We start from the raw sequence: 23497 nt of genomic DNA, 5'->3' as shown, positions 1-23497 counted from the left end.
TGGTATCATAGCTGCATTAAAAATCAATGTGGTGGTTTTTATTTAGCAATACCATTGTGAAAATGTTTTGATAATTACAGTTATTACATTACAGGTAATGGGTGTGTAAGATTATAATGTAAGGTTTATAGTTGTTCAAATCTGGCTTAAAACTTAGCTAGAGATACCGAAGCACAAGGAGCTAAAATGTGTAATGGCTTTAGAAACCAAACCATTGGTTTAGTATGTGTTTAAGAAGTAGCAATCAGCTGGTTAAGATGCCTTTTGTATGTGGCTTTTTTTCCCCCCATCTTAAATGTGGTTTTGATTTCACTTTTGGCATCCAATTTCAGAGAGATATGGAAATAGTTTCCCATTGCCTATGAGGAAAGATGATAGCAGTTTTGAAAGCATCATGACCCTTTTTTCCTCAACTAAAATCATGTATTCTTCATGTCTGAGACTTAATGAGATTGCTGGACAGCTGGATTGACAGGCAAGATTGTAAGAGTATCAATAGATTCGGGTCAGTGATCTGTATAATAAGAATTTACTTCTACTTGCTGTGTCATAGACACCGCTAAAAGCTACTTCCAAAAAAATATCTAGACAGAGAATAGCAGAAGTTAGAAAAGTATTTTAAATTTGTTATTGAAACATAGTTTAAAGAGAGAGCCTAAACATAAGACAGTCTGAGTGGAAAACTAATATGGAATAGTAAATTTCAGTTTCATCCTCTGTTAGTGTTACAGCAGATCTAGTGACATGTCCTGCAAGCACTTTATAGCTGCAACATCTGACTGCCACAATGAGTTTTGACAGAATTATCACAAAACCCCATTGTGGTAGTATGTTAAACTTCACTGTTGCATTTAAAATTTTTAAATTTTGTCACCTGTCTTACTGACCCTGAATAAAAGTGAAGCTGAAATCACTAGTATTTATAATACAGGTCTTACAGTGATCTGAAAATATCTTATAGAAGTATGGAAACATCATTACCTTCACTTTTCCAGATATGCATTAAGGAATAGAACTAAGTTGCTCAAAGTAACATAGTTCTGTTCGAGATGGTGTAGACACTGATGACAATACTCTAAAAATTGACACGTAGTTATTTCTTGATTGTGTTAGTGCCTCCATTCTTCCCTCTGTGCCCTTTCTCTCTGCCTGCTCTGTGTAGCTTCTTTTATGGAATAAAATTGGGCCCCTTCTCTCAAGCCTCGTACTTTCATATTGTACTCGCCAATCTTCTGGCCCATTCTGTTTTGAGTTCACCTTCCATTCTTCTACATTGGATTTTTATCTGTATGAAGATTATCTGATTAAGAATTGTATGCAGCTTCCTCAAAAGCGCATCAACAGTATCCTTGAATTAGTTGAAGAGATTGTCCAGAAGATTAGTGTACATCAGCTGTGGCTGGTATGTCACCTCTAGCTAATTGGTCTCTCTCAGTAAAGAAATTATAGCCTTTTAAAATTGAATTTCTGTTCCTTCTGGTTTTGTTGAAAATGCTGAATATGGGCCATTATAGCACTTGACGCAATAGAGCTTGTGGCTCACCTTGATGAGGAGCACTGAAGCCTAACATGCCAATTCAAAGTTGTTGGTAACATCCACTAATGGACAGCTAGGACAAATTCCTAGTTCTAAGCAAATCTAAGGTATTCCAAAAGCATATAACCTGAATGCAGTGTGCAAGTTCAGACTGCAGCTGTTTGTGAGAAGCCTTAGCTGTGCAGTCAGTAGTTTCTTTTTGACAGGTACGAAGTACTTCTTTATAGAGAAAATATTATTGACAGATTATTTTCAGGTACCGAAAGTACTAGGCATCAGAAAAGAAACTGGACCCTTAGCAGTCTTAGGACTGCAGAAGAGAATGAGTAACAGTGTTGCAGTGTTAGAGAAGGACCTTTTTATTTGCAGGTGCTGTAGGACTGAAGGGAGGAATGCTGGGTAAGATAGTGACTGGTCTCTGTACCTACCTGGAATATTAGTGCTTTAGAAGAGCAGCCTTTTAACTTTTTACACATTTAATAAATGCAAAAGAAATGTTATGGCCAACTTTATGCTTAAAGGACCAAGAAACTTCAAAACACATTTGTTCAGTGAATTATAAACTTTGAGAAGGAATGTTCAAGCTTTAGAAGACTTCATTTCTTGTTTTATTATACCTGAAGAAGCTGAAGGTGGTCTAGAACTGGCACAACCAAGTGATCTGATACTGGATGAAAAGTATCCACAGTTTCAAAGCCAGCTCATCTCCATGAATGTTTCCATGAGAATGTCTGTGAATGCTGTCTTTATCACAAATGTGAATAAATTGGGGGGGAGGAGGCTAGCTGACAAGCCAATTCTAAGATACCTCAAAGACTAAACAAGGTATCCAGAAATTGTCCACACATCCTTTGTTATTCTGTGTACTCTTTTTTTTCCCCTTCATGACAACATATTTAATCTGCATTAAAATGCTACTAAATAAAGATGACCCTGTGCCTTTATGCTGAGTAGTGCTCCTTGTGAACCTCTATGCAGATCAGATATTATCTCCAGCAATGATGCACGTTAGGCACTGCAGTAGTTGTGGGAAGTTCCAGTATTGTAATACTGTTAACTGTTGTCCTGCTGAGTCTTTCTCTCCCACAGCTTTGCTCCCGGCTATATTGCAACTGCACCAATATAAGTCCTGTTGAAGCAAGATGACTCGTGCTTGCAGTGCAGTGTATGCTGGTTTCGGGCAGCACTGATTGCAGTGCAGCTTGTAGTCCTGGGAGCTCATACAGGGCACTGCTTCAGTAGCAGCTTGCTGAAGTCAGCATGGCTCGCAGGCAGAAAAGGCCTTGAATGGAGATGTCCTGTTCCTTTCCCTCTTTTACAGGGCAGATGGACTGTCAGGATGCAGTTAAAGTCCATTTATCTATTTCCTCAGTGCCTTCCTGTATTGAATATGGAAGCTACATTTTAATGACTATGTTCACTGAGGTTTGCACTCTTTAGAACAGGCAAATACTTGCAAACATTTCTATTTCAAAGGCAGTAGTTAGTGTAGGATGTAGGCAAGCTTGGAATCCAATCTTGGATTTCACTTGGGGGGGGTGGGGAGTGAATCTATTCTTAATAATTTCTTTCCAGTTAACACTTGCTCTTAAGTGTGATTTACTTCAAATCACGCTACTGAAGATTGCTTGTGACTAGTTTCTCTTTTCAAATAGTTACATTTTCTCAAAGAGCTTCTCAGTATTTTCAGCAGCTTTTCTTCGTAATGGAGCTGGCATGCTGTTTCTGTCTGCGTGGGGGCGTTGTCTTGTTTGTTTGTTTGTGAAACACCCTCTGCATTTGCTTTATAGGCTCGGCTTATTTCATTTGTTTACCTTCAAAGATAACTTGCTAAACTGATTTCCTTCCTTCTCCTTCCCCCTTTTCTCACCAGGATTTATAAGGAACTTTGTAGCTGTGAATCTCTAAGGCTCTGTAAGAAGGGGAAAAACTATTGCAATCCTTGTTACCCTGGAACTGCTGTGCTTTAGTAGGATGTTATATGGGTGACTGCACCATAGCAAAGAGGTGCATTGAGGCAGGGCAAGGGTGAGGGAGGAGAAGCTGCTGGGTGGATGGGGGAAATTATTTTTTAGTTTTCTGTCAAAGCCTAACAGCTATAATCAAGGTTACTGAATATATTCAGGGCGTCTAGTGTGGCTTTTATTTTACGAACATTGTAGTTACTGCCTCAGTTCTAGAAGCATCTGAAATGTTCTAGGTAGTGCTCTCTGTGGGATGGGGCTATTAAGGGATTAAGAGCTGGGCCAGCAAGTGCCAAAAATCAGGGGCAAGTCTCGCCAAGGTGTGGATCAGTGCCTCAACAAGCTGTGGCGTGTACTGCTGCAATACATACCTCCTTCAGGCTTTCCAGTCCAGATCTGAGCCTCCTTTATCTGGGATTCACCTTTGCACTGATGGGTTTGTGCCACGCTGCCTACCAATGGTAGAAATTAGGACAGAGCGTCTAGATAAAATCTGCAAAAATCAATGACTCCCTCTCTCTTTCCTACAGTAATAGTAGAGAAAACATCACTACAGGGTGAGCAGCAGAGTATCCAAATATTAAAATACAAGAGTAAAGATTAGCTCCTCCAGAGAGGAAGCACTGGGAGAGGTTTCTTTTCTTGAAAAGAAAAGCCTGTCTTCTGTTTCGTACTGCAATGAGTCATCAGTACCAGCTTTTGTTCATGATTGGTTATTGGACCTGGGTTCTTTCTCTGGCCAGATAACAGTTCGGCCTGCAAAGGGGAAAATGGGTTATCAAAAGTTCTCCAGGTCCTAGTAATAAAAGACTAGTGGATGTATCCACTTACTATAAAATGTAGGTCTTTCGTATTTTGGAAGTCTAACTTGTAGTTAAGATCTTGTGATCAGAGAACTGAAATCCAGCTTTCTCACAGCTGTGTTCTATAATGATGAAAAAGTGAGCACAGGCATGGGAGGCTGGGGAAGAATGGGTGGAGGTAGTTGTGTCTCGATAGTTCTCAGAAAAGTGGCCAACCAGCATAGGTTTGTGCTTTATGCACAACATAACATCATTCTAGCAAAAATCCTAACTCTAATCTTAGCTTCAAAGATGTATGAAAGAGCAATTGTGTATGTTACCTGTGAGACTGTGTTTAACATGGGTGCTGTAAAAGCTCCTTCAACTGGTAGGCCTGGAGTAGTTGGAGGAAAAACACATAATCTGCCGCCATTCTTTGTGTTCATTCGTAATCCCCAAGTTATTGTGTTAATGTAGAGAAATGTGGACAAAACAAGGTTTTGGAGTGTATTTAAACAAACAAACAAAAGAAAGAATCAAGGAGATAGGCTTCTTTTTCTGTGTTGTAGTGAAGTTTAGGAAGATTAAGCAACAGGAAAGGTAAAACAGTGAATAGAGGAAAATCTGACTGCCAAGATCTGTGCGCTTATGGGATGCATTTTTCAGTGAACTTAATGCATTTGAAATGAAAAGTGATAAAGCAGTAGTAACTATAAAGAATTTTGTATTTCTCTGTCTTGGCTTACTTTATTTGTGGTGGCAGCTCATTTTTGTTCTGCAGAACAGATGTTACAGGGCAGGCTGGGCCCCTATAATTTTTCTTTGTAGTGTGGTGTATTAAAAAGAGTGGAAGGAAATGAGGATATAGAAACTCTTGCTCTTCTAGCTGAAGAGCTTATTGATCCCAGATGATTGCATGTGCTCCCTTCTTTTCTCTTTCCTCTCAGAACAAACAAATGAAACTTTCGGAAGGCATCACTTTCTGCAGCCTGCCCTCCAAGCTGCTCACGAGTGCTCCTTTGTGAGGTTTAGTCAAAACAAGCTGGGCAAGCAGAGATCTATTGTTTATTGAAAAATTTAGTATTTAAGCAGACCCAGATTGGAAGATGTAGTAGTTGTGCATAAGGATGCAAGCTGAGTGTAGCCTAATGCAGGCAGCGTAGCTGTAGCTGAGGAAGGATGCATGTGTGTTCTAATACACTGAACCACGTACTGAAATATTGCTCATAGCCTTAGTTCTGATGGCAAATCTATAGTAGTTCCTGTTCTGTAGGCTGTTCAAAGAGCCTTTTGGCTGGAATGCCAATGTAAAAGGACAAATATCAAAAGGATTTCTAAATCTTAACTAAATCTTGACATGTGCTCTCCCGTGAGAAGTGATCACTCGTTGCAGTATTGGGATACATCAGTTTGGAAAAGGAGGCGGCCTAACTAAAAATTTGAAATGGCAGAACGTAGTTACATAAACTTGGAATGGAAAGAGGGAACCTACCTTTTATCAGTGATGAGCGTGAAGCATGAGGCTCTGATGGCAAGAAAAATTCTAGTTATCTAAAACAACTTTGTACAATGTATAGGTCTCTGAGACTTGACACAAATGTTGACGGAGCTTGAGACTACTTAAACATAGGAGTGTAAAGAGATCTCTCCATAAAATGGTATGACTTCAGGTCACAAGAAACCTTTTGTGAGCTAAGATTTTGTTTCTATCAAGCAGATGAGAAAGTTACAGCCTTCCACAAGAGCACATAATCACAGTTTTCTTTAAAGGATGAGGGCCTACACAGCCAGTTAAGTTGTTCATGGTGTGTTTCACCTGCTGCCGTAGTCCGTTTCCTGATGACTGGTATTTGCAGAGAATGGAAGAGGTTGCATGGCTCGCGTGAGTGTTGTGCTCAATCAGCTATCAGTAGGGCTCCAGCAATGCTTGTTAACTTTGTGTAAGATTTATGTACCTGTTAAGAAGAAAGAAAAAATAAAAGGTGTTTGGGAGATGTGAAAATGAGAGGATAGCTTGTGAACAGAAGCAGCCTACTAGGATTTCTTTATAAAATGACTCTTGAACTTAGCTGGGGCAGCTCAGCTCAGCTCTTAACTCCCAACTGGGGAACAAAACTCACACTGAAATTTATGGGGAGTTAGAAATCTGTATATCTATATCTATCTATCTGCCTTTATGAAACTTGGCCCTATTATACTAGCCATGGAGAATAATTATAGTGCAGCCTTGAAGAAGTATATTTAGTATTGCTCTCAGAAATCTCTTAATATAGCTGATACAAGAAAATAACATTTAGTGTATCTTTTAGAAAAACTTTGCATCTCCCCTCTTGCATCTGCCTATTCTGTCTCCTGTTTTTTGTTGAAACCCTTTTTCCTTCTTTTTGTATATTGTCACTGTTACTTACTATACAATATTCTTATATTATACTTATACTCTTACTATACAATATTTTTGAAAAATCCAGGCTTTTACAGTAGAACGTAGCTCCTTGTGGTGCTACAGAGCAGTACAACTTTGATTTGTGGCTGAGTTCTCCAAATCAGTTTCCAAATCTCACTTTTGCACTGAGATACTAAATAATAAACCAAGAAGTATTCTGTACCTCTTAACCAGAAGTATTTGAGCAATAGAAACAGTTACTAAAATTTGCCTGCATTCAAAGTGGGTAACCAGAATAGGAGGAAGAAAATTAGCAGAAAGCAAATACAGTTTTAAAAGTTTTCTTGACTCTTACCATTCATCTTAAAAGACACATTCCTCAGAGAGCAGCTGTTAATCTCTATGGCATAAGGATTAGAAAAGTCACCTCTAGTAGCACTGCTCAGTGATACGCAAGTCTTCACCCTATCACCACAGTATTGTCATTATTGCTGGTTTCTTAGCTTTACTCAGAATAAAGTGAAGATGCCAGCAAACTGCTATTACAATGTAGTAGAAATAATTGGGTTTGGAGCTGATGGGGATGTTTAAGAGTTCTGAGGAAAAGTGCAAAGTCAAGTGTGCTATTTCAGCACAGCTGGGACTCTGCAGTATGTTGTGCTTTTCAGAGTCGGCATCAAAATGATGCCTCTTTATGGTGGTCCTCAGGAGTGCTGGTACCAAGAATGACCACAGAAGAAATATGAACCTAGGTCCTAATGGATTTTAGTTGTTCAGGTGTTCCATAGCACTCTACCATAAATCTGTTAATCTTGGTAGCTTTCCTCAGCTCAAACTCTTGCTTAAATATATGTAATATATTACTCAGAAGTTTCCCCATGTGAATACTCTCCTTGCTGAAATTAAGAGAGAACATATTTGAATGTTCAAAGACCTCATTTCAAAAAGTGAAGTAAGTCTTAAGAAATAAGCTTATGGTGTAAGGCTTTTTATACTATCTTGGGTGGAGTAAGGAGATGTTCTGGTCTTGTCTTTCCTGTTTACTCCCACATGATTGGGTATGTCAGTTAGGTTGTTCCCCCAATTTTTTTGTTTCAAAGGGAAAAGTGATGCCTGCCTTTCCCTTCCAAGAGAGCTGAGACTGTGCCTAATGTTTGTACTGTGAGAACTTAACTGCTGCTTCTTGGAGAAAGAGCTGTAGAATTGAGTGTCACAATAAATGAAATGTGCTTCTGAGAAATATAGTGGGAATATGTTAGAGTTTTTCTTTTGTGAAAAAAATTTCCTTGCAAGTCAGAAGTGTTCTTCAATGAGGAGGAAATGGCTATATGTAATTACTTATGTTCTTAGAGTCTTCAAAATAGACCATAGGTTTTACTGGATCTCTCTTCTCAACAAAGAAACATTCTTTTTTTAAAAAAAATGAGATAAAAGTTAAATTAAATCAATCTTAAACAGTGATGCAGAGTACCCGTAGACCCTATCTCACAGTAAAACTAAGGTGATCCAGATGTGTAACATTAATTAGGTCTATGGAGAAAATAGTTATTTTGTGTAGGTGGGATTTTTTTTGTTTGTGGGGTTTTTTTTTTTTTTTTTTTTTTAAGCAGTATGGGTAAGCCTTGAAACTAGGAGAATGTGGGAAGGAAGCTTGCCTCTTCATTGCAAGTAGAAAACCCTTAACACTAAATTTCCATGTAGCAAAGAAAGTAGCAGAGCTGATTTAGCAACTCCATTGTAATTGAGTATTATTTTGCTATTTAATGGGAAGCCTAAATGTAAGAATTAATCTTTGGAGGTTCTGACAAGGTAATGTAAAAATTATGCAAATGGAATGCTGTGATGAGAATTAAAATGGGCAGAGTTCAGCCTTGTAGCCAAGAAGTAAAATGTGCAAGTATCCCACTGTAACTGTGTCGTGTTTGTACATTAGTCACTCTGTGCTAATGTACAAGGTTCAAATAATCATCAGTATGTATATAAACATTTTTTTCTTGTAGTGATAGAATTGTCCTTTAAATTTTCAGTAGTTTTTAAAAAAACTTTACCTTATAATTCTTTGTACAGTGAATAATTGTGTTTGCTGTAATATGCGATTGTTGAAGTGATCACAGAAATGGAAAACACAGATTTAGCAGTTGCTTTGTGTCGTCTTAAATGATTATTTCAAGGAAACTAGGTTTTTAAAAATATTTATGTAATTAGACATGCAAACAAAGGCTCAGTTTATATATTTCATCTTATTTGCACTGAAATCTGTGCATGTACATTTATTTTTGTATATACTTTTCCAGATGAAGATCTGTATAAACTTAAATCCTGTTACCACGTTTTGTGTCTGCTTAAATTGCTGCAGGAGAAGAATGCATGGGATGTTATGTTTCCCCTCCTCAGACTCCTGTTACTCACATAATTGAATAGAATGTTTCAAAATTCACCTTTGAGTTTAGAGCAGTTTTGAAGCATTTCAGCCCAAAAGGGAACATTCTATATAAATGTTGAATCCTAAGTTTAAAAGAAAATGGCCACATCAATCCTAGGTAAAATATTAATGCGACTTTGCTATAAATATAGGTAATAGTCTTAATCTGGGACTTTGTAGTGAAATCAACCTGCTCCCTTTCTCGTGGCTTCCTCAGAAACACTGGGGATCTGTTTGCCAGTAGTTAGGCATTTTGTGGTGAGCCATAAAAGAGAAACATTAAAAATAATTGAGGAAGATCTTACAGAATTAAGGATGGCATTATTTGGTATATTTTCTAATACAGAAATACTTTCACCGAACTACTGACTAGTACTTTGGGCATAGGGGGTTGTACCTTTTTGGGTTTAATTTAAGAATATCTTTTTGTCCCGTTTGAATGTTTGCTTAGACCTTAGTAATGTCATGACTTCCACTCCAAATATAAAGGCTGTGAATGGGAAAGCTGAAAGTAGTGATAGTGGAGCAGAATCAGAAGAAGAAGGGCTTCGTGAAGAGGAGGAGAAAGAACTACAGCTAAATGGAAAGGGTATGTTTTCTAGACTTGGACCATTGTTTCTTTGAAACTCATTCATCTAAGTAGCAGAAAATCCCAATGAATCATGAATACCATACTTCTTTAGGAGAATTTTATATAAATACATTTGTAAATTTATATAAATAGATGAGTTTGAAATATGGCAACATCTCAGCCTATGTTAAAAGACTAGGACAAATTTGTGACCTGTCTCATACAGAAAAATTCTGATTCATGTGGGAAGTTCTGTTAGTATGTTAGCTCAAAGACTACAGCATACCCTGTATTGTTTTGGGGTTTGTTGCCAGTTGTTTGTAGAAGTTATGAATGGATGCATGGGATGAAGCAGGAGAATGAAAAATCACATTTCTTCAGAGAAAATAAAACAGAACTTTTGGTGAGATTTGCTTAGTTTTTGCTTAGTTTTTTACTTAGTTTTGAGAAAATACCAGTCTTGAATAGAAAGGAAATGAAATTATGCTTTTAGAATTCTGTGCAGTTTTTTTTCCCTCTAAGGATATTGTGGTAGTTCTTTATCAGTGAGACATGCAGTGGATTTGCTTATTTAGGTTTAAATATCATTCTCTCATTTGCAAAATAAAAAAATATATTTACAATTTTTACAAAAACAAAACTGTCCCTATGACAGAATCTAGTTGAACTTTTATATTTTGTTCTGCAGATACATTAAACATATAGCCCATTAGAAAGTTAGATGCATGAAGAAATATGTTTTGAGCTGTTAGGCACCTACTTTTCTATTTGCAGCATTTTCTTGTTCTTTTACAGAGTATAAGAATGTGAAGCCAGACTCAGCAGCTGCTAAGGATTTGGAAAGCATTGTCACTAGTGACTGCTACAAAGAAAGCGTTATCCCAGATATGCAGAATGGCACCCAGACAAAATCTGCCCTGAATGGCTTGAATGTGGAGGAAGAAATAAAGAAAACAGAGCAAAGCCTAGAACTAGCTAATAACACTGCTCACCAAGGTATTGTCCTTGCAAGACTATGTTATAATTCTTGTATGTTTTGCTTGGAAAATATTGCTTCTGTTTAAAGCTTAATCCTGGAATTCAGACACAAGCAGCCATGTCTTCTATTTATAGAATACTGAAGAATACTCAAATATTAATCAAATGCGAGAGCAATATAAAATAAAGTTTTAAAATAGGTGTTTTTTAAAAAGAAGAGATTAATTCAAAGAGAGGGAGGTCAAACACACACAAATGCAATTGCTTTATTCTAAAATCATTATGTTAAACATGCAAATACTATTTGCATTTGAAAGCTAGTCTGTAATGAGATGAAAATCACTAATATCTGTATTTGTCATTCCCAAATTTGAACATACTATAAATGCCTAGTTTGTGAAAGTCATTTTAGAACTAATTGATAACTTAAGGAAAACTACTCTGTACTGAGATTAGGAAGGAAAGCAGAATAAGCAAGGTAGAAGTAAATTTTTCTTCTTTAAAACAAACATCAACATGAGGTTTAGTTTTCCCCTTAGTAAAAGTTTTATATAATTTTTGTATTAATATAACCTCTTTATTCCTAATATAATTTTAGAATGATAAAAGTAGATGAAAGGGGCAAGAGTTGAAACTCATTTAGATATTTTAACTCATTGCTTCATTCTTTGCTAGAATTGGCTTATTTAGAAAGCGTGTGTGCATACCTCTTTTACACACAGGTGCAAATGAAGAGAATACTGAAGAGATCTCAGGAACTCCTCACTTAACTAGTGATTCAGACAGTGAAGTTTATTGTGACTCTATGGAGCAACTTGGACTAGAAGAGGTAAGAGCTTAGTGTTTCTAGTAACATTCTGAAATTGGTAAGTTGATCTTTAAATATGTTCCTGTCCGTTAAATGAACTGGGACATGCAGAGGTGAATGAAGTAACTCATGTATACCTCTCCTGTTCAAGCAACCATTCTTGTTCTTTTTATTGTCAGTCTTTTACAATTTGGTTGTCACTGATCTAAAAGCCTTGAAATTTTTGCCCTCCAATCATTCACATTCACAATCATTTCATAGGGGAAAATGTGCCAAAAATAACAGAACAAAAGAACTAAGAGATAACGTGCACGAGTGGATTTAGGGTCTCACAACATATGTAGGGACCAGATCCAGCTATCCCAAAGAAGCAGTGGATTGTTTTTGCAATTCTTTTTGCACTCGTTTCTTCCAGCCTCATGAATCCTGCGTTTGTTTCTTAGCATGAATAGAGAGTAAGCCTAAGTAGGTGGATGGAAAGTAGCCTAGGTCTGAAGAAAGGGAAATGATGATAATTTCCAGCGGCCTTCTTCAGCTCTAAGATACGTCTAACCTTGATATGAAGGGTGGACACCAGCTCTGCTGGCTTAAGTTTGGCTGAATTTGTGCTCCTATCTGTTTTATTAACTGTGATCTTAGTTGGCTTACTTGCTTGGGATGCTGAAGGAGGTCTAGTTTTTAAACATGCACTTTGTTGATCGTATGCAAGTATCTATTTTTTTCCTGATTCTGGGAAATAGTATGTGAATGATGTGTGGGCTCAGAAGGCCTGATGAGTACTGTAATATTGTACCATTCTCTTGTTCAACTGCTTCCTGAGGATCTAGAGAATTCCTTTTAGTACATCAGAATTTTAGCCAGTAGTGAAGCATGTTGGGAAAAGGTGATTTGATAGAAATGCTGCAGGCACTTACGTAGGTGATTTCCCAATTGTCTTCTGTATCTTTTGAGCTTGTTTGAGACTCTTTAATTGAGGTAAGCAGAAAATTTGTCAGCTTTCCCAACCTGTGTGAGAAAAGATTCAGTCTTGAACAAAATTACAAATGTTCAGGTACAACCACAGGTTGTCTAATTCAAAATAGAAAAAAAAAATCTGTGAAAAAATTAAGCTGTATTTTTATTGCAAAAAATGTAGCAAATGCAATTTCTTAACCTCTGGTCATGTGGGTTTATGAAGTGCTATTTGACAAACAGGATTTTGGCAGCAGTTTCCATTCCTTTACCCCTTCCTTTGGCTATTTTTGGCTTTCTCATGGAGTTATTCTTCAGCTAGCTCAAGTCCCCGGTTTGCTTCACCATGTGGTTGTGCAAATGCTTGTCATTGTACTGAATAGATTGGAGCTGGTACTGTCTTAAGGCAATTTTGTTCTGGAACATGTAATCGTGACCTTATCAATATGTGTATACCATCCATTTTTAATATCTTCCTACATACTACAGACTTTGAAAGATAAAAATTGATAGGAGACTGTTATGACCTTTATTTATTTTTATATATTTTTATGTATTTGAAAGGTGCAGGTACAGCCAGGTAGTTTTGAACAAGTTTGAACAACCTGCCGTCAGTGTACACTGCCTGCTCAAGTAATACCATGTGACTTCTGACGATGTGGCTCACCAATCTGAGTTAGGATACCTTTTCACCCTCTGTGAGGTCAAGCCAGTCTTACAAGGAAAAAGTGAATGTTTTCAGATCTTTTCAATGTCCAATTTTAGTGATTACTGCATATAACTGTATCTTAGAAATGGCTAAAATATTTCCCACGTAGCTTTAAGTGTTAGGACTGTTTGGAGAGTACTTGCCTCAAATGAGTGGATAAACTTTTCAAATCTGAAAAGGACATTTAGACAATGATGAGCATGTTTTATGGGGAAAATATTGCTCCTGTTAAAAGAAAAGTCTTGATGCTGGGCAAAATATTTTTCCTAAAGTGAAAGAAAAGATGATACTTCTTTCTTTTTATTGATTGCCTGTCACGTTTTACTGAATTTAATTACTTGCTAATTTAATATGTAGCCCTTGGAGATCATCACATCTGCCAAAGGATCCTTAAAACGTTCATCCCATTTCTTGGATGTAGATCACAGTCTTCTGTTAGAAAATACAGATTTTCCAGGACATGCTGGCACGAGTTATGAGAATCTCCAGCTTGGAAATAATGTAGAGGGAACAGTTCAAGAAAAAGGCGAAGTCAAATGTGGAGGAGAAGATGGCAAAGCCAATAATGGGGGCCCTCACAAGGAGAAGAAAGGTGGAGAAAAAATGGATTTCTATGGTGTCAGAAGAGGAAGAGGTATTGCACATACTGCTTTTGTTTTCTCCTGTCTGGCTGCCATAAATTACTGGTGCCTGAGAACTGCTTGGCAGTACTGACCAGTAACATAGTCATGCTGTACAGTGCTTCCATTCTTCACAATAGATAATGAAATCCTAATTCCTGTAGGTAACAATCGGCTTTTGTATCCAGAATTTTTATTTCATTCATAATAATAATGAAAAAAGATACTCTAATGCTAGGAAGAATTTGAATAAGCATTGTGTTTTGGCCTACCTTATGCACCAGCTACTGTTTATGGCACAAGTCCTTTCCAGAAATGTAACTTCAGAATGCGCCTGTGCGTGAGGAGAGTTTCTTTGCAAGTTACATACCTATTTTTAACGCACATGCCTTTATACTTCAGTGGTGTCTTACTTGAAGCTGTGGAACATCTTGCAAACGTATTGCTGATAAATTGTTTTCTATATAATTGGAGTGTTAGCCATGCTTTTGAGTGATTCTGATATTGTCTAATACTGTCTTAAAAACCATAAAATCCATAAAAATAGTCCAGATGTTCTGTATATATTGAATCTTTTCTATATATTTCTGTAACATTTAAATACTTCAATTTAGGACCAGCACCACATTCCACTCTACCTTTTCTATAAAGTCAAGGATAAAGTTTACTTTTCCTGTAGTAAAAATTCAGAAAATACTTTATTTATAAATCACACACCTTTTTCTGTGCCACCTTTACATTATCAGATGCAAGAATTAAAAAATCCAAAAATAACTCTTATGTCAAAAATGATTATGAGGAACATCTTGTAGAACTGCACATCAGTAAAATAGAAAAGAGAGAAAGGGAAAGGGCTAAAATAATATTTGCTACTTGCAAGCAGAAACAGCATAGTCGTATAAAGTTTAAAGGAGTATAGCATGTTTCAAGCAATTACCTTCTTGTCACTCTGTTCCAATGTCCTTTGTATTCCAGCTGCAGAATCTCCCAAATGAAGAACATTCCTACCTTTGATAATAAGAGAGCTCTCACTTTCTTTTCAGTAGGATGGAAGTTACTGCTGAGCTCGATGTCTTGTGAATCAATAATGTTTTGCTGAATGTTTATGCAATTCTAGGACCTTGAAAGATACTACTATGCTGATGCTGTAGGGAAACAGCTCAGATGATGTTGTAATAACTTCCTGGTGCTTTTGAACCGCCAATAAATACAGGCCTGTGGTTAAAATTACTGAACTCAGTTGGGAAGGGAGAAAACTGTAAAACTGATAAAAACAAACATTTTTCAGTAGAGATGTTAGCTCATTCTGTGTATGTATTGTATGAATGTATATATAAATAGATATATTCATGTATCTATTTTTTTCCCCTGAATATAGGGCATAGACTTCCACCTCTAGGCGATGGTGCACAAGGTGGCCAGATGGGTAGTGGAGGAGATGGAGAGCGCTGGGGATCAGACAGAGGACCCAGGGGTAGCCTCAGTGAACAGATTGCGATATTGCTGATGCGGTTACAGGAAGACATGCAGAATGTCCTTCAGAGGTTACATATGCTGGAGGCAGTTACAGCCTCACAGGTGAAAATTCTAGTTGGATTATTCATTAAAGGTGTTTCATAATATTTTATGAAATTTCCTCTGATATTTTTATGCTTTTTAAAATTAAAATTTCGATTATGCTTTTTAATTTATTTCAGCTTAAAATTTTATACACAGCTTAATGGTACCTCCTCTCAGGAACACAATTCAGGACTCTTGTACATGTTAGTAAAAGCATGCGTTTTTACCTAGAAATTAACTATATTATTTTGCTGATTTTTTTTGTTGTTAGACTCATCTGTCACACACATCATACAGTCTCTAGACAGAGATTCCATAGTTAATGTTAGTAATATCTACTCCCGTATACTATGTGTTTGACAGTAAATCTCAAAGCATTTTCAAAGGCATTGAGAAATTATCTTAACTTTCCAGACTGGTAAACGTTTGCAGGCAGAACTTCTAAATCCATTATTTACTTATCAGCTTGATTCTTCATAGCACTTTCTCCTCAAAGTAATATAGTCTTGGAATTTCACATTATGTGTGCAGGATAGACAAAAGTTTTAAGCATGTGTAGATTTTTATCAATATATTTTTTCTTTTCCTTCTACTTCAGTGAAAATACTGATATGCTTACTAATGCGCTTGAGAGAATAAAATGTGCTGTGAATATAGTTGAACAGCAAATGGTTCTAAAAATGGTTTTGTTTGCCTTGCTGTGGTGATATATTTTGATCTCCTTGAGAATTAGAAAGCTGTGCAAGCAGTATTCTATGGGATTCACATACTCCAAATCTAAGGCAATCAGAGAAACGCATTTATTAAAGCTGTGATTTTGCTTCATCATAGCTATTCAAGAATCATTTTTTTTTAAAAATCACATTATATATGAAGTAGTAAAATATCTCTCCCCAGCAGCTCATACTGTATTCTTATTTGAGGAGAAGCAAGGTCAGGAAGCTTCTAGTTCAAACTTATATTGATTAAGACCCTAGAAAACAGACCGCTTTGCTTCTGTGTGTAGGGGGGCAGTCTGGAAAAGTTTCTCGTACTTCTCATTCTCTGGAGTTGCATGGAAGATGTAGGATGAAGTATTCTCTTTCCTTGATGCTCATTCCTAGACATGCCTATACCCATAGCTCAAGTCACTCTAAAACAATGTTTTTTACCTTTATATAGACCAGTTTAAATACCATACATGCAAATTTAGCTGTTGGTATTTCTACTCTGGTTTGCAGCTTGAGGAAGCTGAGATGATAACCAAGGCAGGGAAGAAAGTGTAGAGCTCCAGAAAGTGACACTGACTCATTTTTTAACATGTAAAAATGTGATTAAAATGTTATGAAGAGTAATGGAAGCATGAGAGGTAAGCTGGAAACTAGGTGGTGAGAGCTGGATTATGTAGTAGTTTTGGTCTTTAACAAAGTTAAGGAAAAACTTTCTTTCTAGGAATGGGATTCTGGGCATTAACTACTGTTCCTCAAATTGTCATAGACAGATTGAAAAGCCTTTACAAGATGAAGAACATCATTTTCTCATTTTGTGAAGCAGAGGAATTTTAATTGCAGTTTCCTTTTTGATACCTATCAGCCTTGTTTTGTTTTTATAGGCAAGATCTGCAACACTACCATCGAACTACCAGCCCGCTTCCTCTTTCAAGGTAAAATATTGGGTTTTATTTTTGTAAAAAAGTGGTGTAATTTTTGTAAAAAGTGGTGCAAATAGAGAAAAAAAAGATGATGAGGATGAATATTTTGGATCTGGTTTTCTTAGTATGTGCTTGTTGTCATGTTTCTCCCTGGACTAGAAGATAAAGAATAATGTGTCAGAAGAAATTATTTGTCAGATGAATCTTGCAATTAAATGGCGGAAATTGTTTCTGCTCTACTTACTAATATTTTGTACTTTGGTATTTGTAACACTTGAAGAGCTTATGAAGTACATGTGTAGTATTCTGTACATTCTGTATTCATACTGACTGCTTACTAGAATTTCTTCTGTTTTCCTTAGAAACCATCATGGTGGCCCTTCGAAATTTCTCCTGGTATTTTAGCTTTTGCTATTGTATGGCCATTTATTGCCCAGTGGTTGGTGCATGTATATCTTCAAAGAAAGCGAAGGTAAAGACTTGCATTCAATAGGGCATGTATTCTGTATTTCATCTACTGAAACCAACATGAAATATTCTGTGTTATTTAGGGAGACAGGACATAAAATAATGCCTTCAGGCATAACCATAAGGCAAGGATATAGTCTCAATGTGACTTTCACATATATCTGAAATTTCAGGTCACTATCAAAATAAGGAGCTTGATAATCATTGCTTCTGATATATCTGGTTTTCTTGAGGACTTTATTTCAGGATGTGTCCTGCTTAATGTTCCATTTTACATATCAGTGGCTAATAGCTCTGAAGATACCAGGCCAATAAAGCAAATTACATAGAGAGTCCTTGGTATGACCATGACAAGAAGGTCACAAAAAACCAAATACTGAACAAGAAATACTGGAAGCTGGGAGTGTTTTCCATTAGTTTGGAATTAAAGGAAGAAACATGGATACTTTTTCTACCCTTGAAAATTCCTCAGCATAAGAAAGTATTTCTTAATTTGACTCTATGTGGAACGCTCAGTAAAGGCTGTTAAGGTTAAATCCATGAAGTGCAATGCAAAGTAAATGATCTCAGTGAGTGCAGTTAAGCACTTGAAACTGGATGGCTTGGAGTTGTCTTTTTGGCATTCTTTGACCCTCTTACTCCCAGTATCCTCTTGAGCCATTGTCACTGCTTGCTAGACTCCCTAGTTCCCTTGTGCTATATGAAAATTTTCCCCCTATACAATCTTTTATGAAGTCCCATATGTTACCTATTTCATATTTAACATTTACTAGCAACTTGCTACAGTATTTTTGCAATGTCTGCTTTGGCTTCCTTCAGCTAAGGTACAGTTCTACCCTCATCTTACCTATTTCCCAACCTCTCCAAACATCAAAAGATCAAACAAAGGTTCTCTAGTTGTTACATGCTTAAACCTCACACCTGAATTGTTAGCTTAATATGTGCTTACTTTTGCTTTTTTTTTCCTTTGTATCTGCCTGCAGAGAGTCTGCATGCGTATAGGTCTTACTAGAATTAGCTTAAATTGTTGTAATTTTTGTAATACTTGAAAGTTCATGTTAATGGCTTTCTCTCATACAGTAAACAATAGGATGGCAGTCAAGGCTGCAAGTCTGCCATAATTCCCTCTCTAAAAGCTGTAACTGGCAGTACTGTCGTTACTTGCATTACCAGAGAAATCACTATTACAGCTTTTTAGGCAGATATACATGTTTTCCTTTTCTTCTGCATTGATAAATGGAGATTTCCATTTTATCAAAGAAGTTATTTAAAGTCAGTACAGTTGTTGTTGTCTTATGTGAGTCTCCTATGAACTTTAATGTTGTTTAGCTTTTAGCTCTGGAATGGCCATTTCTGTCTTCTCTTCATGTATGTTGCTATTGTAAATCTTATTTATCATCTACTCTGACCTCTGCAGCACAGACCAGAAGCTTTTCCTGAATCAAATCACAGGTTCAGTCAGAAACCAGCTTTTAGAAAAATATCCATTCCAGCAATTTTACTAATAAATTGTCCTAATGATTCATTGCTTAATAAATAAATAGTGCATTATTTTTAGTTTGGATTTTTATAACTTCAACTTTCATCTTTTGGATGAGTCTTTATCTGCTTGGCAGAAAGACCTTGATTTGTTCTCCATGAGTACTTTATTGCTCTAACCAGATCACCTTTTAATCCTCTCTTACCTAACCTAAACATTTTAAAGTTGTTCTCCAATCCTGTGATGATTGTTCCAGCAACTTTTCCCTGAACTTTCCAGTTTATCAACATCCTTTTTGAGTTTTGGACACCAGGATTGGTACTGCAGTCCACCAATGGTAGTCACAGTGCCAAACCCAGGCAGCGTAACCCCAGGTAGTCCGTATTCTGTTTACTCATTCAAGAATTGCACTAAGATAAATACAGACTTTAGGAATAGAAACAACTGAAGAAACAACTGAAGAAACTTATTCTTCAGTCTTTCTCAGCGTTTCTAAAGACACCTTCCTGTAGCCAGAATTTAAGAACTATCCGTTTCTTTGTTTCTGTCACCTTTCCATTAGGAGTTCCATCTCCTGTAGCATTGGTAGGAAGAGAAGTTGATCAGTACACTCTGAACTCAGACCTAAAACAGGATTGTGAAACAAAGATTCCTTCAATGTTGTCCCATTGCCAGGTCTAGTTTACATGTTGTTAATGTGTTTTAAGCAACAGCTGTACACAAGACATGTACTGACCATAGTACATATTTGTGTGTCTGGACCAAAACCCAAGAGTCTGTATTACCACATGAGGTTTTTATATGATGAAGCTGTAGCACCAGTGACTCCTGAAATCTGTTGCAAAATGGAGCAAGTTCCATGAAAGTGGTGGTGAAAAGGCCTTCTGTAGCCTGCAGCTGTTTAGGGCATGCCCTTGGGAAGGGGGAGCTGCCTCACTCTCAGCGACCTCCTGCATGGTGTTCTAGCTGTTCTAGGACTTGTTTTGAGCCTCCTAACCTTTTTCATTCTTTTATATGGAACTTAATGCTGAAAATTTGGGTACTGTTGTTTATAGCCATCACTGAATAAAGCTTGAAAACCTTGAGGTGTAAATGCTCCAAAACCAGATCACACCCCCCCACAAAAATTTAATGATGATTGCAAGTTGTTTACATTCAGCTCATGATTTTGGAATATTCTATGATTACATGTTTTGTAGAGTTGCTGCAGGCCAGCAAATCCTTGATAGGGTCAGGCACTGTTCTTTTACCACAAACTCCCCTCTTGTCCTGTACTGTGGGAAGTAATAGTAATTAATTTCATCTGCAGTTCTGAATTCTTAATGTTTTTATTTTTTATTCCTTGCTGTAAGTTGTGCTAGTTCTGTAAACATAGTTTGTTTTTAACTTAAGAGGGCAAATTTTAGGATATCTCAAAGTGGTGTTGGACTTAAGAGATTAGAAATCATTCCCATTTAAACTTAGTTGATGTTTAGCCAAATGAGAAATCTCATATGTGAAGGTAATTTAACCAATTTATTTGATTCTTTTTCCAGAAAACTGAACTGAGAATTTGACTTTGCTTAAAGGCTACTAGAACTAGAAGGCCCTGGAAAGTGAAGGAATTCTGACTTCTCATAGAACCTCAGGATCTGGGATGATGTTCCTTCTGTTATAGTAATATTTTGTACTACCTTTGAGCAAAACATTTAAGGACTAACATTTACGGATACTTCAATGATTCACTGCTCTTAGGTTACAAATAAAATAAACTTAATTCAATTCCATCCTTAAACCCCATAAACAATAATTATTTTGGAACATGCCTGTAGATGGGCCTTCAGTAATTTCTGGTTTCACTGATGTCAGGTAATGGGGAAAATGTCATCTTTGTAAAAGAATAAATAGAAAATATGTAAAAATCACTTTAACATAGAAATAATTTTACAATCACAATATCTCTGCCTGTTTTCCACAGGGCTACATGCTATCAGATGAAAGCAGTAGTGAAGTATGAATTCCAAACACTGTAAGCTGATGGGGGGGGGGGGAGTACAATATAATTCTGGGTGGTTCAAATGGTTATTTTTGCTGCTAAACTATTGTGGGGCAGGTTTCCTTGTAAACGTGTCAAAAATGAAAGCTGAATGTTCTGCTTATCCTTTAAGATTGTAAAGGAGTTTAGGGAATTGCTATATACCTTGCAAGTCAGAACTGTTAGTAACAGGGAAACTGTCAAGTTTGAAAGCAGTGTGTGACACAAGGGATCTATCTAAAAGGCTGCACCTTATAATATTTTTAACTTTGATAATTGTATTCTTGATGACACCTTGTTTTGAGTGAAATATATAGTTAATGTACAAAGTGCTTTAATTTTAGATTAAAACTAGCTCTGTAAAAACATCTCTAAAATTTTAAAAGGCTCAGCGTATTTAAGTTTTCTATTGTCAGTTAATATCAAATTAAAATAAGATCTTATCCAGTCCTAATCTATTGTGGACTTTTCCCACTCCTTTTAAGAAAAAAACAGTTCCTTTATTTCTCTCTTATCCTACTTCCTTACAAAATTTTTAACCTAATTTTGGTGCTGATTATTTTTCTTTCACATATATATTAATCAATATGCAGATAAATGTACAACCTTGTAAAGTTTGCTTAGTCAAAAAGCATGCTTTACAATTAATTTTTAAATGCATATGTAAGTTGTTATCTAAATCTCTGGAAAATGAAAGTGCATTTAATACTAGTTCTCTGTCAAATTTAAGACATTCATTTACTATAAATAATTACATTATACAGTAACCTGTGTTTAAGGTTTAAATATTTAAATATGACACCACATTAATAATGTGCTTTCATTTTCAGAGTAAACATTACAAATTATTCTTGAGAAAAGTTATTTTCCGTCCTTCCTGAAACTTTTTTATAGTTTGGAAAGCATTTTTCATACAAGCTATACTGTATAAAAACAAACATTAAATTCAGTGATTACCAGAGCAATTTTAATCTTGTTTTTAGTTCAGTGGGGCTTTTCTTGTTTTAAAGAGTGATTTTCCCCCTCTTTTGATTTTCTTTGTTGTGAAACTGAATTAAAAAAATACAATGACCAGAACATCTTTGAAGACTGTTGCAACAATCAGATGATTTGATGTGCCAGAGATCAGTTCTGGCCCAAGATACCCTGAAAATTCAGGTTTGAACAAAGTTGGTGTTGTAATAGAAGTTCTACTACCATCTAAAGCCATTGTGCCTGTTGCTTAAAGTTCCTCAAGTGATTGATTTAATATCATGAAATGATAGAAATTATTACAGAGGAAGGATATTTTAGCTTAAACATGATTAAACAAACAACCCACCCACCCTATGGCACCATGTCTGATGACAAGAAGCAGAACTACAGAGTGCCTCTTCCAGTTCCTAACACTGGAGGAACACGTCCTACACTTAGGTGTCTAGCTTTTAGCGAGTATAGACATTCCTAAAGGTACTTAAGTGTTAGCTTCCCAGTGAAATAAATACAGGCATGTGTTATCTTTGCTATTTATTAATGTTTCAATAAATCAATCCCTTAATATTCTGTATTTAGTCTTGAATTTTCTTATTGTTTAGCAAGTGCTGCACACCGATGCTTCAGCTGTATAGAAGAGCATGCTAGCTATGCCATGAAGATGCAGCCACAATCTTAAGGTGGTAATACAAAGCAACATTGCTTTCATAGCCATTTACCTGTAACTCATATATAGCTGGGCTTTGGCTGGTATGGGTATCTCACACTCGGAATGAGATGTGGCCTGCTGAAAGCTGAACAATTCCTAGTTATTTAGGTGGAGTAGGAAGAGACACAGCCTTACCTTTATGCCATTGTCTCTAACAGATCATTGGGCTGAGAACTGGAGTGCGTGGTTCCAGCTGGTGCTCTCCTCAGAGGGGCTGCTGGCAGTTAAAACATAGCCTTGAGCAGCACTGGAAACATCCAGGCTGAGCTCCAGATTACGCTTGAAGTCTGTCTGCAGCTAATTTCATTCAGTGAATCAAACTTCATCTCAAAATAATCTAGATTTGCTTTGGATGAAGCCATATGGAAGACCCTGCCACTGCTCATGGGTTTTCATTTCAGGGAACTGGAACATAGCTAGTCTGAGGTGTGTGTGTGCGTTTGTGTGGGGGCACCTGTTTGGTTCTGAGCACGAGCTCTTCCTCCCTCCTGCTTGTCTTACTGCAGCACTGAAGTGCTACAGGAGATGGAGCCACTAGCATGTGACATGTTCTAGTAACTGCAAAGAGGCAGAGCGGCAGCAGGGATTACCTCCTCCCCTAACATGCAAGCATAGCTTGTAATAAGGATTGCAGAGGGTGGAGAACAAGCCTGATCTAAGTGCCTACAGGTCTCTGATACAAGGAAAAAGCTTAGAAAAATGAACTTCAGTAAGCATCTTTGGAGAAGGAAAGCTGCAACAGACACAGCTGCTTTTTATTCCTTAACAAACAGCAAAAGGGGCAAGCACTTCCTTATCCTTACTTGGGTTCTACATATCCTTCCCTCATTATTTTGTGATCACCATGTTTACACTATTACTGACTTGAAAAAGCAGAGATAGTGATACTTAGAGCGTACAGTATTACACTGAGAAAATTTGATCTGTGTACAACAGGAA

General features: G+C 36.8%; 1 protein-coding gene across 2 annotated transcripts in view; it reads left to right on the top strand.

Moving 5' to 3' along the window:
* Positions 1–22423, top strand: part of ACBD5 (acyl-CoA binding domain containing 5) — a 31243-nt gene extending 8820 nt beyond the window's left edge. For both annotated transcript variants that reach the window (XM_062569004.1, XM_062569003.1), the window contains 8 exons: positions 9540–9677; positions 10455–10655; positions 11360–11466; positions 13463–13739; positions 15104–15303; positions 16877–16927; positions 17278–17387; positions 20399–22423. In XM_062569004.1, the coding sequence (XP_062424988.1) occupies positions 9540–9677; positions 10455–10655; positions 11360–11466; positions 13463–13739; positions 15104–15303; positions 16877–16927; positions 17278–17387; positions 20399–20411 (1097 nt within the window). In that variant the 3' untranslated portion in view covers positions 20412–22423. The remainder of the gene's footprint in view (positions 1–9539; positions 9678–10454; positions 10656–11359; positions 11467–13462; positions 13740–15103; positions 15304–16876; positions 16928–17277; positions 17388–20398) is intronic.
* The last annotated feature ends 1074 nt before the right edge of the window (positions 22424–23497 follow it).

Source organism: Rhea pennata, chromosome 2 (genome assembly GCF_028389875.1).
Source record: "Rhea pennata isolate bPtePen1 chromosome 2, bPtePen1.pri, whole genome shotgun sequence".
In the NCBI taxonomy this organism is placed as follows: Eukaryota; Metazoa; Chordata; class Aves; order Rheiformes; family Rheidae; genus Rhea; species Rhea pennata.
The sequence above is the reverse complement of the archived record's forward strand: the minus strand, read 5'-3'. Positions and strand labels throughout refer to the sequence as shown.